The sequence below is a fragment of the Paralichthys olivaceus genome, chromosome 18 (assembly GCF_024713975.1).
Source record: "Paralichthys olivaceus isolate ysfri-2021 chromosome 18, ASM2471397v2, whole genome shotgun sequence".
Lineage (NCBI taxonomy): Eukaryota > Metazoa > Chordata > Actinopteri > Pleuronectiformes > Paralichthyidae > Paralichthys > Paralichthys olivaceus.
In genome coordinates this window covers 8,371,185-8,384,442 of record NC_091110.1, presented here as the reverse complement: position 1 = coordinate 8,384,442, position 13,258 = coordinate 8,371,185, and the positions used below count along the sequence as shown (strand labels likewise).

At 41.2% G+C, this 13,258-nt stretch overlaps 2 protein-coding genes across 3 annotated transcripts in view; both read left to right on the top strand.

The window, feature by feature from the left end:
- Nucleotides 1–3,474, top strand: part of itga1 (integrin, alpha 1) — a 57,399-nt gene extending 53,925 nt beyond the window's left edge. For both annotated transcript variants that reach the window (XM_069514066.1, XM_069514065.1), the window contains exons 28-30: nt 363–458; nt 568–681; nt 1,288–3,474. In XM_069514066.1, coding sequence (XP_069370167.1) covers nt 363–458; nt 568–681; nt 1,288–1,344 — 267 coding nt within the window. In that variant the 3' untranslated portion in view covers nt 1,345–3,474. The remainder of the gene's footprint in view (nt 1–362; nt 459–567; nt 682–1,287) is intronic.
- Nucleotides 3,475–4,156: 682 nt separating this feature from the next.
- kcmf1 (potassium channel modulatory factor 1) lies at nt 4,157–12,745 on the top strand. The gene is made up of 7 exons (XM_020081966.2): nt 4,157–4,470; nt 6,192–6,359; nt 6,584–6,723; nt 9,605–9,706; nt 9,814–9,997; nt 10,528–10,822; nt 11,040–12,745. Exons 1-7 carry the CDS (start codon nt 4,455–4,457, stop codon nt 11,302–11,304), a joined length of 1,170 nt encoding a protein of 389 aa, XP_019937525.1. The 5' UTR covers nt 4,157–4,454; the 3' UTR covers nt 11,305–12,745.
- The last annotated feature ends 513 nt before the right edge of the window (nt 12,746–13,258 follow it).

Here is a 13,258-nt window from a genome sequence, read left to right as displayed (position 1 = left end):
TTATCCATATTAATCAGGTTTTATTGCCAACCAGGTTTACACATACAAGACAATTGCTGTGGTGTATTAATATAGAAAATAAGAAAAACAGAAAACAAAAATGAAATATAGAAAATACTATAAGCACCAGGGGAGGGATTGTGCAATATGTACAGTTGGTCCGTTATTTGCCACAGGAAGTTAAAGCCTCAAAGTGTCACACAAACACACAAAGGTATAATTTATCTTCAAAATATAAGTTATGAGTTTATAGAATATGTTTTTCTGTGATGCACAAATATAAAATGTCTATAACACCATAGACAGCTGAGTGATGGATGGGCGGACAGGAAACGTTTAAAGGAGATTTATTGTCTTTACAGGGGGAGTTTTCCTCTCTGCACATGTTGGTGAATGGGACTCTGGGGATCAAAAACACCAACCTGTTTGAGTTGAACTGCGGGAACCGGACCCGGATTGTAAGTCGTAAAGTTTTTGTATCATATGGTTTTGTCATTACATGCGTGTGTGTGTGTGTGTGTTTGAATGCATGGCTACGTTAATTACATGAATGTGTGTCCTGTTCAGGTGAAGATCCAGGTTTCCAAGGAGACCTTAGGAGGAATCCCCATATGGGTCATCATAATCAGCATCTTGATAGGACTGCTGATCCTGGCACTGGTCATCTTCGCTCTTTGGAAGGTAAAGTTTCCCAAGTCCTCAAATATCATGTGCTCATATGTGGGAGCTGGATCTCCCTCCACATGTTTCACAAATTTTAACAGAAGTTTGGAAAAATTGCCAAATGAACGTTTGTGAATTAATTCACGTGTCTGTCCCCTGACGTGATGCAAATAGTAGGTGTTGGTCTGGCAACACTAGGTGGCGCTAATGCTTCCAGTTGAACCATTGCAGAAGGTGAAGGGGAGAGCTAAAGATAAAGAGCAGCACTATACACTTTGTGTTTAGTTTGTCCATCCCGTTCTCATTAATCCAATATCTCAGTTTGGATCTGAAGTCAAGTTGGACTTGAGGATGAACTGTGAACTCACAAAGGATTTTTGGCCATTACACAAGAATTACGCAAAAATTATGACAACATTTCACACAAATGTCTAAAAGGATTTAATAGAACTGTTGGGAAAGAAGCCTTGAGCTAAATGGGATGCAAACGTTAGCTAATTCAGATGAAACCACGTTTCCAGACACTTTTTCTTTCTCTCTGGAGAAAGCTGTAGCTTTTAAAACATCAAACCTTTCCTTTCAAACCGTGAGTAGTTTGGTAATTTGAGTTTTCTGCTCCTCCAGATGGGCTTCTTCAAAAGGAAATCCAGGGACTACACAAAAGAGGAAATCATGGACTGAAGGGTTCGGACAGCGAGCAGCTCTGTGAGCAATTGCTCCCAGAACCACCGGGTCTGTACAGACAGACGGACAGAGGAGGTGCGGGGACACACAAACACCTCAGTGCTGCGACACAGTGACAACCTGGGAAACAAAAGCACTGCTCTCTGTTTCCTACACAGGGTTTAATAATGTTTGCAAATACTTCCATCACTTGTTCTTCAGTGCTTTAAACACCCGGTTACAAAATGGGGGCTGCACCAATGGTCAAATAAGGTGCAGAGACAGACACTTCTTTTTATTGTGTAACGTCTTTGGCACTAACTGTGTATATGAAAAACTCCAACTATCTGAGTCTCCATCTAAAACGATTGCCAAGAAGTGTATTTGCAAACATTATTTGTTCTTGGTCAGATTCTTTCTTGCAGATATCAAATGTAAAATCAGGTCAGGCTGTTGAAGAAGAGGAACCAGACAGGAGGAGGACGACGTCACTCTCCAGGCACCTCTTGGAAAACTACCAAATATCTGTGTTTTACAGAAACCTTCAGAGCTACAACAGCTGCGCTACAGCATCAGGGGGACACAAGCACTCAGGTTTTTCAGTGTGAAGATCCTCACTCACTTTCTGCATCATTACAGCAGCAACGTCTGGCCGTCTGTTCGCTTCAGAGACAATATGTGAACTTTTCCTGTGTCGCAGCGGTCGTCTGAAAGCTTAAGCTCCTGTGTTAAAGTGTGCTTGATTCATTTTTACAAAACACTGTACATTTTGAGTGTTTTATCGCGTTTTGTTTGACATGTTTGTTGAGTTTTTCGCAATATAACTTGGCACATTCTTAATCCTTAAATTCAAATGTTGGATAAAGACACTGACCTGAACACTAGACTTTTCCTAAGCTGAGCTGAAGCCAAAACAAAAAAAACCTTTCTTCTGATGTTAATGAATGTAATTAGATTGGTCACCCTTCAAAATCCAGAGCTTTAATTTTTACTGTAAATATAGCACAGTGCTCAAGAATGTAGAGCTTCAAATGTACATAATTGTGTTCGCTTTACTTCTTGTAATTTAAGAGATGTTGTCCACAAGCCTTTCTTTGTTTTCATGTGCGTGATCTGTGGTCAGAGAACATGAATCTGCTCAGGTGCTACAATATCATGAATGAATGATGACATTTGACTTATAAGAAAACCATCTGGCCTGTAGCTCACAATTCCAAAGCTGATGCAAATATGTAAATATTGTTCTATTTTGATGAGAAAGATGAAAGTTATAATTATTCTGTACTGAAAATATACATGAAGATGAGGGTTTGTATCCACTACTTTGGCTTTAAGTCTGTTGAATGACTGTGTTCTGAATGCAGAGGCTTTAACGTTTTCGAGAGGAGACTTGAGCATATTTTCAATTTCAATTTTTCTATTTTCAAAATAGAGACCAATATTCCTCCAAGATAGAAATAAACATGTTACTATTCACCAGCAGCTTTCTATACAGTAAATAGGATTCACTGGTAAATGTATTGTGAGCGACAACATGTACACAAATCATTAGCATATATAGGCTCATTTCATCCCATATGCGCTGCACAGTACAGTACAAAGTTACTCATTCAGGTTTCCTGTCTAGATTTTCTTGTTGTTGAGTCAGAAGTTGCACGTACAATCCCCTTGTATGTCGAGGAGACGGAGAAACTGTCTCTTTCCTCGCTGTCATACAATAAATCTGAGGGAAGACGACAGGAAACTGAGCGTTTGAATATTTAAATGCCCCTCAGCGCTCACTCCCCACTGTTGACATGAAGCACATGTAATGAATCGTATGTACAGAATGTGTCACTGTTCGTCATTTTAAGATTGCGTGGCTACGTCAGGCTTATACACGAGGGTGGGGTCATAAATCTCTCTTTGTCCACTTGTGTAGAAAGAAGTCGTGGGGGGGTTATTTTTGTCAGCTCTTATATCCTCTGTTCAATTCTGGACTCAAAATGAGAGAAAGGCACAAAGTGAGAGTTGTGAGCACCATCCCAGCCTTCTACACTGCTGTGAAGTCTTCATTGTAATGCACTGGTTTGTCAGACTGTATGCGTCCTCATCAGCACACAAATGAAATGAATCTTATGTACAAAAATAAAGACTTTTTACGACAAATTTCTCAGTCACCACTTCTTGTACTCTTGTTTGTGTAAAAGGCAAAATAAATACATCATAAATACAGTTGAAACATTAAGGTCACAAGCTAATTTACATCCCTTGGCAGGTCAGAAGAACAGGATACAGTACAATGACAAATAAATACAGTAAACTACAGATGAGTAGTGTAAACGTAGAAGGTTACACACAAGAGCACATCACTCACAAAACACAGACGTACACACACACATCAAAAGAAAGATTCTTGTCAAATAAAAATCTAAACTGGCTTTTCTGTAAATGTATGTAATCGTAAATCCAAGAATCGTTTGGTTTTGGGTCGTTGATCAGATGAAGTGAGCATTTTGATGATGTCACCCTGGTCTCAGATGTGCATGTGTCAGTACTTTCTTTTTTAATTTTATTAGATTTTATATATTTATGGAGTAAATAACGAATACATTATTAAAATTAATCAACAGATAAAGTGACAGTGAACCTATCTTTTGAAAACAATAGCATTTCTACATTCCATGGAACACATCTCCAGAAATGATTTTTCAGTATGTGATTTATTGGGTTTTTGATTTGTGTGATTTATTGTTGATGTTTCTCTGCATCACTTCCTCTTAATACTACTGGACACCTATCCCACTGCTGGGGGGGGGGGGGGGGGGGGGGACTCCTGCGAGACAATGCTGAGGGCGTGGAGGGGGGGGTCACTCGATCACAGACTGTACGGACCCTGTGGCGTGTGCGACTCTGATGAGGCAGGGCGCCGCCTGGTGGTCACCCCGCGAAACACCCGGCGATAAGTGACACTCTGGGAGGGGAAGCAGAACAAACTGTAAGCCGCTGGCCGGGGGGATCCATCTTGCTGGAGAAAACTGAAACGAGGGTGAAGCATTCTTACCCAGTCGAGCGTCCCAGGAACGGTCTCGGTGCCCCCGTCGAGCGCACTGGGGAGCCCGAGGAGGGGCTGCTTCGCTGCCTGGAGGATGTCCCGACATGAGGGTGAGCTGATCATCGGCTCCACGGAGCCTGGGCTGGAGCTACGTTACCCAGAGCTACCCAGTTAGCCTAGCTCCTGTGCTAGCTGCGGCTAAGTGCTTATTCCAGTCAGGGGGGAGGGTGTCGCTGCTGCGCTTTTCCGCGGCTTGTTTTCCAAGCTTTCCCGAACACACTTGTATCAGCTGCCATTAGATAATGTGTACGCGTGTGTGTTCAATCTAATAACGAGTCAAAGTGCTCCAGACACACGGCAGCACAGAGCAGCTTAGCCTCTGCTAGCTACTGCGCTACCTTACGTTAGCCGGGCTAGCTAGCAGGCTAATGTATGCTAACACAAGGATTCGTCAATGTTGCCCAGACTGGCGCTGATAACCCGTCACCATCACGTAGCCTAACGCAGCCAGCACCGTGTATTTCTCCTATTTGTATCGATTCCAGGGCTCTGGCGCTAAAAGCCCCCTCTGTTGACGAGCACCACTGTTGTTAGCGAATGCACTGTCATCAAGAAGCAGACAGTCCGAGGCCTCTCGCCACCAACCAGGTTAGCTAGGTGGCATGCTACTAGCCAGCGAGGGTTAACTTGCGGTGTGTTTAGCTGCAGACCAGGTGACAATGTGAATTCCTCTCTATCATGTTAGCTTGGCAGGAGATGGACTGTCTCCCCTTAGGTCGGCGTGCTCTTCAGTAATGGATTCAAGGCACCAACACGGTTAGGTAGATCCAGTGGGACCGACGAGGACTGCTCAGTAACTTTGCTTGTGTTACGTGAAACCTGTTTGTTTGATTGTCCACAGAGGCCCGGGGACAGTGTCCCCCTCGGTTCCATGTTGAGATCACACTGTTTTTAGAAATCACACAGGTATCACTGAGCCCTGCGGTGTGACCGAGCCTTGGACCAACACGTAGAGCTGATAGCTGCATGTTGCCAAACTAATGTTTGTCCAGGTCTGGGTTTGGTTCAGAAATATTTCCTTTGTCTTCACTTTTTAACATTTGGAAGTTGTTTTTGTGCAAGAGGTCAAATGAGTCTGAGGAAATTCCCTCGGTAGTTCCTTAGGTAACATTCAGGGTTTATGAAATAGTGTTTTTTCCCTTCATAAGAATTCTCCATGTGGCAGGAGTTGGAATATTGTGGGTTATTATATTATTATTATTATTATTATATTCTAGCTGTATTCTATTTGTGCATCTAAGCTCTGTTAAATATAAGATCTCTTATAAACTGACTGTTAGAATCTGTGATCAAGTCATTTGTGCAAAATCAGAGCAATGTAATAGATTTTGATGATGATTAAATAATAATTAACTATTTGGAGAATGTAGTGATTAATGATACGCCCCCCCTCTTCTTTATTTCTCTTGACCGGTTGATTCATGGGCATCCAGTTAAATCTAAATCCCAGTGTTCTACCTGAAAATCTGTGACTGTGCTATAAATGAGTAACAATCTCTGCAATGAAAACAGCCCTCGGATGCACTTTTGTGTCATGCGTCTGAGTTGCTCGTGAAGTTCACTGGAATGCCAGAGTTCTTCACTGCCGTCACTTGTGGGTTGGTGCCACTCCAAAACACATGCTCATGTAAGTGAGACTGGCCTGCAGATAGAGATTGCTTTTCTCACTGCCAGTCTCACAGATCCAAGCTTATAAGGAATTTGTAACTTTATTGTCAGGTCCTCATATTTGAATTTGAATTCTTTCTTTTTTTTCCTCTCTCTGTTGCAGGTGTGAGCTGTGACGCGTGTTTGAAAGGGAACTTTAGAGGACGACGGTTCAAGTGTTTAATTTGCTACGACTACGACCTGTGCGCATCGTGCTACGAGAGCGGAGCCACAACAACGAGACACACCACAGAGCACCCCATGCAGTGTATATTAACCAGGGTAGACTATGGTAAGGGCCTGGCTGAGAGCCCAGACAGAGGCTTGTGTGGCTGACTGATCATACACAAACCAATCAGGCCTGTGTAGTAAGCCTGCGGCATGAACAAAATACATCCAACATGATTGCAATCATGATGAATGTCATTTATTGGGCGTAGTTTTGTTCTGTTATACTTTTTTGGTGTCAATTATTAAACCTGCGAAAACAATAATGTGTTTACTCTCTTCTTGCAGACCTGTATTATGGAGGAGACACTTTTTCAGTAGAGCAACCGCAGTCGTTCACATGTCCTTACTGTGGCAAGATGGGCTACACAGAGACGTCCCTACAGGAGCATGTCACCTCAGAGCATGCAGAGACTTCCACAGAGGTGGTGAGTATACTGTGCACATGAAGAGCTCCGTACACACATTCACAGATGTTAATAGTATGTATTAGTCATCATCATAGTCTCCCTAATGTTCACAATACTTTCAAATGTTGCCCTTGATGCTGAGAGCCTCTCCAGCAGCCTAGTTTACTTCTGCCATCTGCTTACATAATGTATATTAAAGTCATTAGGCCAATTTGTTCTTTTTAGCTCTCTGTTTGTCTGCATCTCTACTGTTCAGTCTGTTATTGCTGTTTAGCTCTGCACCTCAGTCAGCTAAAATTACTTACCAGAATGAGCGTGCACAGGGCTTTTGTGGATAACTTGTTGTCAGAGAGATAGCAAAACAAGGCAAAGGGTGAGGCTGCAGCAGACGGTGCTGAAACCTGTGGAAGGTTAGCAGTTAGTCTGAAATCAAGGGTGTTATTCCCAGCCGAGCAGGAGTACACCTGACTCAACTCGTTCGACTTCATTTCGGTCTACAAACCTATTGTTTCTGTTGCCCAGCTAAGTGTAGCTAACTAGCGTAAGCATACATCGGCAATTTGAATTGTATTTAAATCTCTTCCGCTATCTGAGATGAACAGTTACAACAAGAGACACAGCACTGCAGCATCTTGAAAGCACCACAGCTTGGACTCAGAAACAGCAACTGAATTTGTGCTTCAGTTGTCCGTCGGTGCCAAGTGAAACCAAGTCCCATCCTCTTTGGACTGTTGGTGTTTTTGATGGATTCTGTTGCTGATGTCATAGCAGAGTGTCTATGTCCTACACCCTTTATCTCTCAAAACATTATCCTTACTATGGATGTAATTCTTTAAAAAAAGCTGCTCACAAATACATAGTTTAACCTGGTGCTGTAAAACATGAGAAAACTGTGTATTGTTAGCGACTACTGTACTTTCACCGTGTGGGTGAATCAGTCACAAGTGTTTACAGTAGCACCAATGTGAATGTGGGATTGTGTCGATGTAAACTAGAGTGACCATGTTCATGTTAAAACAAGAACATGTCGTCCAGTGGAACAGTGCGGCTCATTAATGTGTTTAGAATAGGTTTGCTCTAAATAAGAAGAATAAACCTAATCAGACATTTGGATAAATGGAAACTACTCGTCACTCTATCGCTTAGGTCTTTGTTTGAGCTACATCATCAACAGACACAAGGCAGCAGTTAGAGGAAGTGTTTTTTTAACCTGTTGTTGTGAGAGTGTGGTAGGTGAGAATTTGTTGGGGTGTTGCATATGATGAACTACAGACGCTGCTGTCAATGTGTTGTGATACAGGCTTGGCAGAGCTCCCCAGGACTAACTTTTTAGATTAGGTGCACGTGCGCATAATTTAGGTGCACCCAATATTTTTCATTGCACCTTTTGGAACCGCAAACATACCAGTTCCCATATAGACATTGGTAATGTAAGGATGTTTAATTATACAATTTGCCTGGATATGAAAGAGATTCTCAAAGAACTTAAGCTGTAAACTAAACAAGGAAACCTCTAACTTGGTGCATTATTAAGAATATTAAGGTCAGCCCTTCACAATAACAACTTTTGTTGGACGATATTTTGTCCCAGAAATTATTGTGATAATTGATATTGTCATCAATGTGAAGCCATTTTAAACCTCTGTGATAATGATAACATTACAGCAGAATCATGCAAGTACATCCTTTCAACGAGTTACGAACTTAATTCTAAAGAGTATTCAGTCTGACATTTGAATTAGAGTTAAAAATGTTAAAATATCCTAAATAAATAAAACATAAACCACAGGCAACCAAAACAAAAATAGCTCTAGAATAAATATTAAACATCTGGCACAGGATATATGTTACCAGCTCAGTGAACAGGATGGATATGATTTAGATGAGCTTTCGTCTTTGTATTGCATTTGGTCAGTATTCCAGTGTTTCCTCTAGAATCCTGTGTGTGTGTGTGTCTCTGTCACTCTTCACACAGACTACCACATTTATTCAGTTATTAATCAGTGGTGTCACATCGTGAATCTGGATTGTTCTGGTCACTTTAACACTGGTGTCCTGGATGTGTTCGTCTCGTCTTGTGTGTAGCGCACAAAATGTTGGACTTTGTTTCAATGTGTTTAAATACGTGTCTCACGATCTCAGGAGCTAAATGGTCCCACTCTGGGGCCCGGCTTGGTTTATAGAATAATGTGGTGTGTAGTAACGCCTTAACTCATGTTGTGTTACAATAAAGTAGTCTGTGATGGAGTGTGTGCAACCAAACATGTTGGAGCAGGTTTGAGTTCACAGCACAGTAGATTTGTTTTATCACGTTTTATTTTGTTAGGTTTTTGATTTCATCAATTCATCAACTGTTCATTTTCTTGTTTCGTCATTTTGTCTGTAGTTTGTCAGAAAATAGTGACCAACAGAACAAAAATCATGACAATAAAAAATGTCAAAGAAGCTGGAAATGGGGAATATTCATGTGACTCAAGTGACTTTTACAATTGTTGATCAAAGACTGAAGGATAAATTGTTGTAGTGAATCTTTGTTTTGCATTTGGTCAACACGTGATGGGATGATGTCAAATTACAGAGATTATCATCAAAGTTAAATGATTGAAAAAAAAGAGCTTTCCAGACCTCTGTGGCCTACTCCTCATCTTGTTGAGGCTGGTCTGAAACACCAGAATCTCCGACCTAATTGTCCACAGTCATAGTTTTTAAAAGGAAGATAAAAATCTGTGCCGCTTCAATTTTGATCATTAAATCAGAGAGATGGTAATTTGTAACTGCCCTGACTGGGTATTATGTTGACAGTCTAAAAGTTTTGGTTCAATATGTCCATATAGTTTCGTTTTGGATGGATGTGGTGAAGATGAAAGTTTTGTTGAAACAGAAACCTTTCTCTCTCTAGATCTGTCCAATATGTGCTGCCTTGCCAGGAGGTGATCCAAACCACGTCACAGATGACTTCACAGCTCACCTCACACTCGAACACAGAGCGCCAAGAGATTTAATATCCTTTCTGAGTCTCCACACATTCTAGAGATGACTTTGTAGATATATTTGAAATGTGTTACACTGTGTCACATTACTGCATTTACCCTTAACAGTCATGTGTACGATGAGTCCAGCAGTGTTCGACATGTACGCAGGATGTTCCACCCTGGACGAGGACTGGGTGGTCCAAGAGCACGACGCACAAATATGCACTTTACTAGTGGCTCCACAGGAGGACTATCATCCTCCTCATCACAGAGCTCCACATACACCCCCAGTAACAGAGAGGCAATGGACCCCATCGCAGGTGAGAACAAGCAGAGTACTGAATAATATTCTTCACATAGGTGGTTCAGAAAGATCTATGAGATCCTCCACTAGCACCCTGCGCTAGGAAACTAATCAACCATGACAAAACTTTCTATACTGCTTTGTATAAACTGTCCACTCCCTGTCTGAAAAGAGAATACAACAAATAATTTATCATTAACTGCACATTTTCATCTTTGAGTAGTTTGTGTAGAACATTTTTTGTTTGTACAGGAAGCAATAACATGGAATAATGCCTGGTAGAGTTCGGTTTATTTTTTATCAGGCTCAGACAAATTAAATGCGATATTCGTTGAAACCATAATTGCTGATCAGAAGTCGTTACAGTCTCTCGTTCGTTAATGTTGGCCATGTTGTAGCAGCATATCTAAAGAAACCTCTGTTCCTTCTTTTCTCACCCTGCTTAATATCTGCTCGCACGTATCTGCAGTGTTGTCCTTTGAAATCATGACTTATTTAGAAACACCCAACAGCAGAGCCTGTTTTTTTTTGTTGTGTCTCCTGCAGAGTTGTTGTCTCAGCTGTCAGGTGTGCGGCGTGCAGCAGGGGGGCAAATAAACTCGTCGGGGCCTTCGGCCTCCCAGCTCCAGCAGCTTCAGATGCAGCTGCAGTTAGAGCGGCAGCAGGCACAGGCGGCGCGGCAGCAAGTGGAGACGGGCCGCCACCCAACACGACGCAGCAACAACCCGGGCAACACTGGCACCACCATCCCTCCACCCAGCACAGCAACTGCCAATTCTGCCACAGTGGGTGAAAACAATCCTTCGTCCTCGTCCCACAGCTCCCAGTTCCTATTAGCACGGTGAGTGTGGCCTGTCATAATAGCCAAGATGGTGTCTTAAGAAAACTCAGCATGACTTATATTGTTTCCACTGTTAATTATACTTGTGCATTCACATCTGAGAAAGTGTTCAAGTAATTTTAATATAACCAGATTATATTAACCAGATTTTTACATTCTTTGTATTAAAAACATTTGAACTTGAATGTCATACAATTATCATCATCACTTTCTTTAGGTTGAATGAACCTAAGATGTCCGAAGCAGAGCGGCAGTTTCTAGAAGGAGAGCGCGCGGACCGCAGCCTGTTCGTGCAGGAGCTGCTGCTGTCGACGCTGATGCACGAAGAGAGCTCCTCCTCTGACGAGGAAGAGCGTCGAGACTTCGCCGACTTCGGGGCCATGGGCTGCGTGGATATCATGCCTTTAGATGTGGCGCTGGAGAACCTCCAGCTCAGAGAGAGCAGCTCCACAGGCAAGGAGCCTCCGCCGCCTCCTCTTTGATGTCCGAGCATCAAGCAGACTGTGTCCTCTCTGCTGCAACTGTCAGTGATGGACAGCAAAACAGCGGCAGTCCTCCCCCCCCGTCCCCGTCCCTCTGGCCTCACCCTTTTTTCTCCCTCTTCATTTTCTGAGTTTGTTTTTTGGTGATTGTAATTTCAGGCCTGTCACCATTTTTGTTACATTGTAAACAAGAATAAATGAGAGAAAGTGGGATAAATGTACGAGTGCGCAATAGCAAGTGAGCAAGCGAGAAATATATAAATATATATATATATAAATATATAAAATATATATATATGAAGTTGATAATCAATCCACATAACTTTTCTTTTTCAGGTAAATGTTACAGGCAGCTGTGGCAGACCTTTGCTTCCTGTGACATGCAAACAAACGGCTCTCCGTAAAAAAAAAATACTCCACATTCAAAAGTCAAGAGAGCATAGGCTCCTCTGATGAAGCTGCTGTGTGTGTGTGTTAATGACTATTAATAAATAAAAAGTGCTTGGATGGGTTACCATAACTACTGCATGCAGTTATTTGCAGCGTGCATGACTTTTTATGACCCTGTCATTAAAACCTTTATTTTATTTTTAATATCCCAAAGCTTTCAACTGTTTTTAAATGGTTACTTCAAACATGGTTAAGTATTGAAAATCGAGTAGTTTACAAAAGTGACATGCAGAAATTTAACTCTTTATATACTGTGTGTTGTTTCAAAGGTTTTCTTTGAATGAGTATATATATATATATATCTATATATATATCATGGAGATAACATTTGGATTGAATCGGATTCTTGAAGAAACGCTGCACTGTGTGTGTCTCTCAGCTCCCGTTTGCCTTTTCTCTGTGACCAATGTCTGAATATGTCGGCGGCCGCAGAGCTACGACTACATGCATCAGATGAAAACAAGGAACAGGAGAAAAGAGATCTTGCCTCTGAAAAATGTTCCTAGATGTTAATATTTAGTGATAAGCTGTTTAGGTACAGTATAACTTTATAATTTATAGACGAGTACAAACGCCCAGCGATCCATTCTTCTTTCACAGTTTTCCAACAGTCACTCTGCTTATGTCCAGTGTCAGACTCAGCCTAATGCTTTAGATGCTTTAACTAATTTCTTTGTTGGGTAACAGGAGCTTGAGACTTTCTGCACTGCAATTTTATTTTTTTGTTTGTTTTTTAAGAGAAATCATTTTTTCTGCTAGGGTTAGCACTTTCTATTTATTCATGTTTGTTTTCTGACTCTTTTTGAGCCTTGATATGAATCATGCCACCTTCATGCCTATACTTTTACCCTCTATGTAAAATACAAAGAGATGTATATTGAATTTGTGCGTTAAATTTCATAATGGTTCTAAGACTTGGGCAGACTTTTTTTTAAGGTGTAAATTTAGAATACAATAAATATAAACTGCGCACAGCTTTTGATGAAACTGAGAGGTCGTCACACCTTTTGCATTTTGTGATATTGTTGTGATTCCATTAATGTTTGTAGCTGGCACGATCATAATCATATGATGCCACGTAAACTTAAAATCTTAATGTCCTTTAGGAGAGAAGAGGGAAGCGCAACAAATCAGCATCAAATACTTTATAACTTTATGTTTTCACTTCCCTCTGTGTGTTGGCAGGATTACGTCAAAAACACTGAGCCTAATTTCTTGAAACAGGGTGGAAGGGTGACAAAGACGAAACCAGTAACTTATGAAACAGGTTCAATCAAGAAGGAAGATCCAGGATCTTTATGAGAAATACAGATGCTGGATATATAATATCTTTATACATAAATAATAAAACTATTTCTACAGCACTTATCAAGGTAACAAAGTGCTTTACAAAATACATGGACATAGAAGAAAACGAGACAAAACGAAATTTAAGACAACACAAAGAAAATGTTAAAAACAAGACTAATATCTGCATATGAAGTCTAATGTGAACCATTTATTT

What these genes read in the sequence shown, in the direction of transcription:
- kcmf1 (XM_020081966.2), top strand. An exon ending in CAGAGACTTCCACAGAGGTG is followed by an intron (nt 6,724 to 9,604) that starts GTGAGTATACTG and finishes TTCTCTCTCTAG; the next exon opens with ATCTGTCCAATATGTGCTGC. An exon ending in TCCCAGTTCCTATTAGCACG is followed by an intron (nt 10,823 to 11,039) that starts GTGAGTGTGGCC and finishes CACTTTCTTTAG; the next exon opens with GTTGAATGAACCTAAGATGT.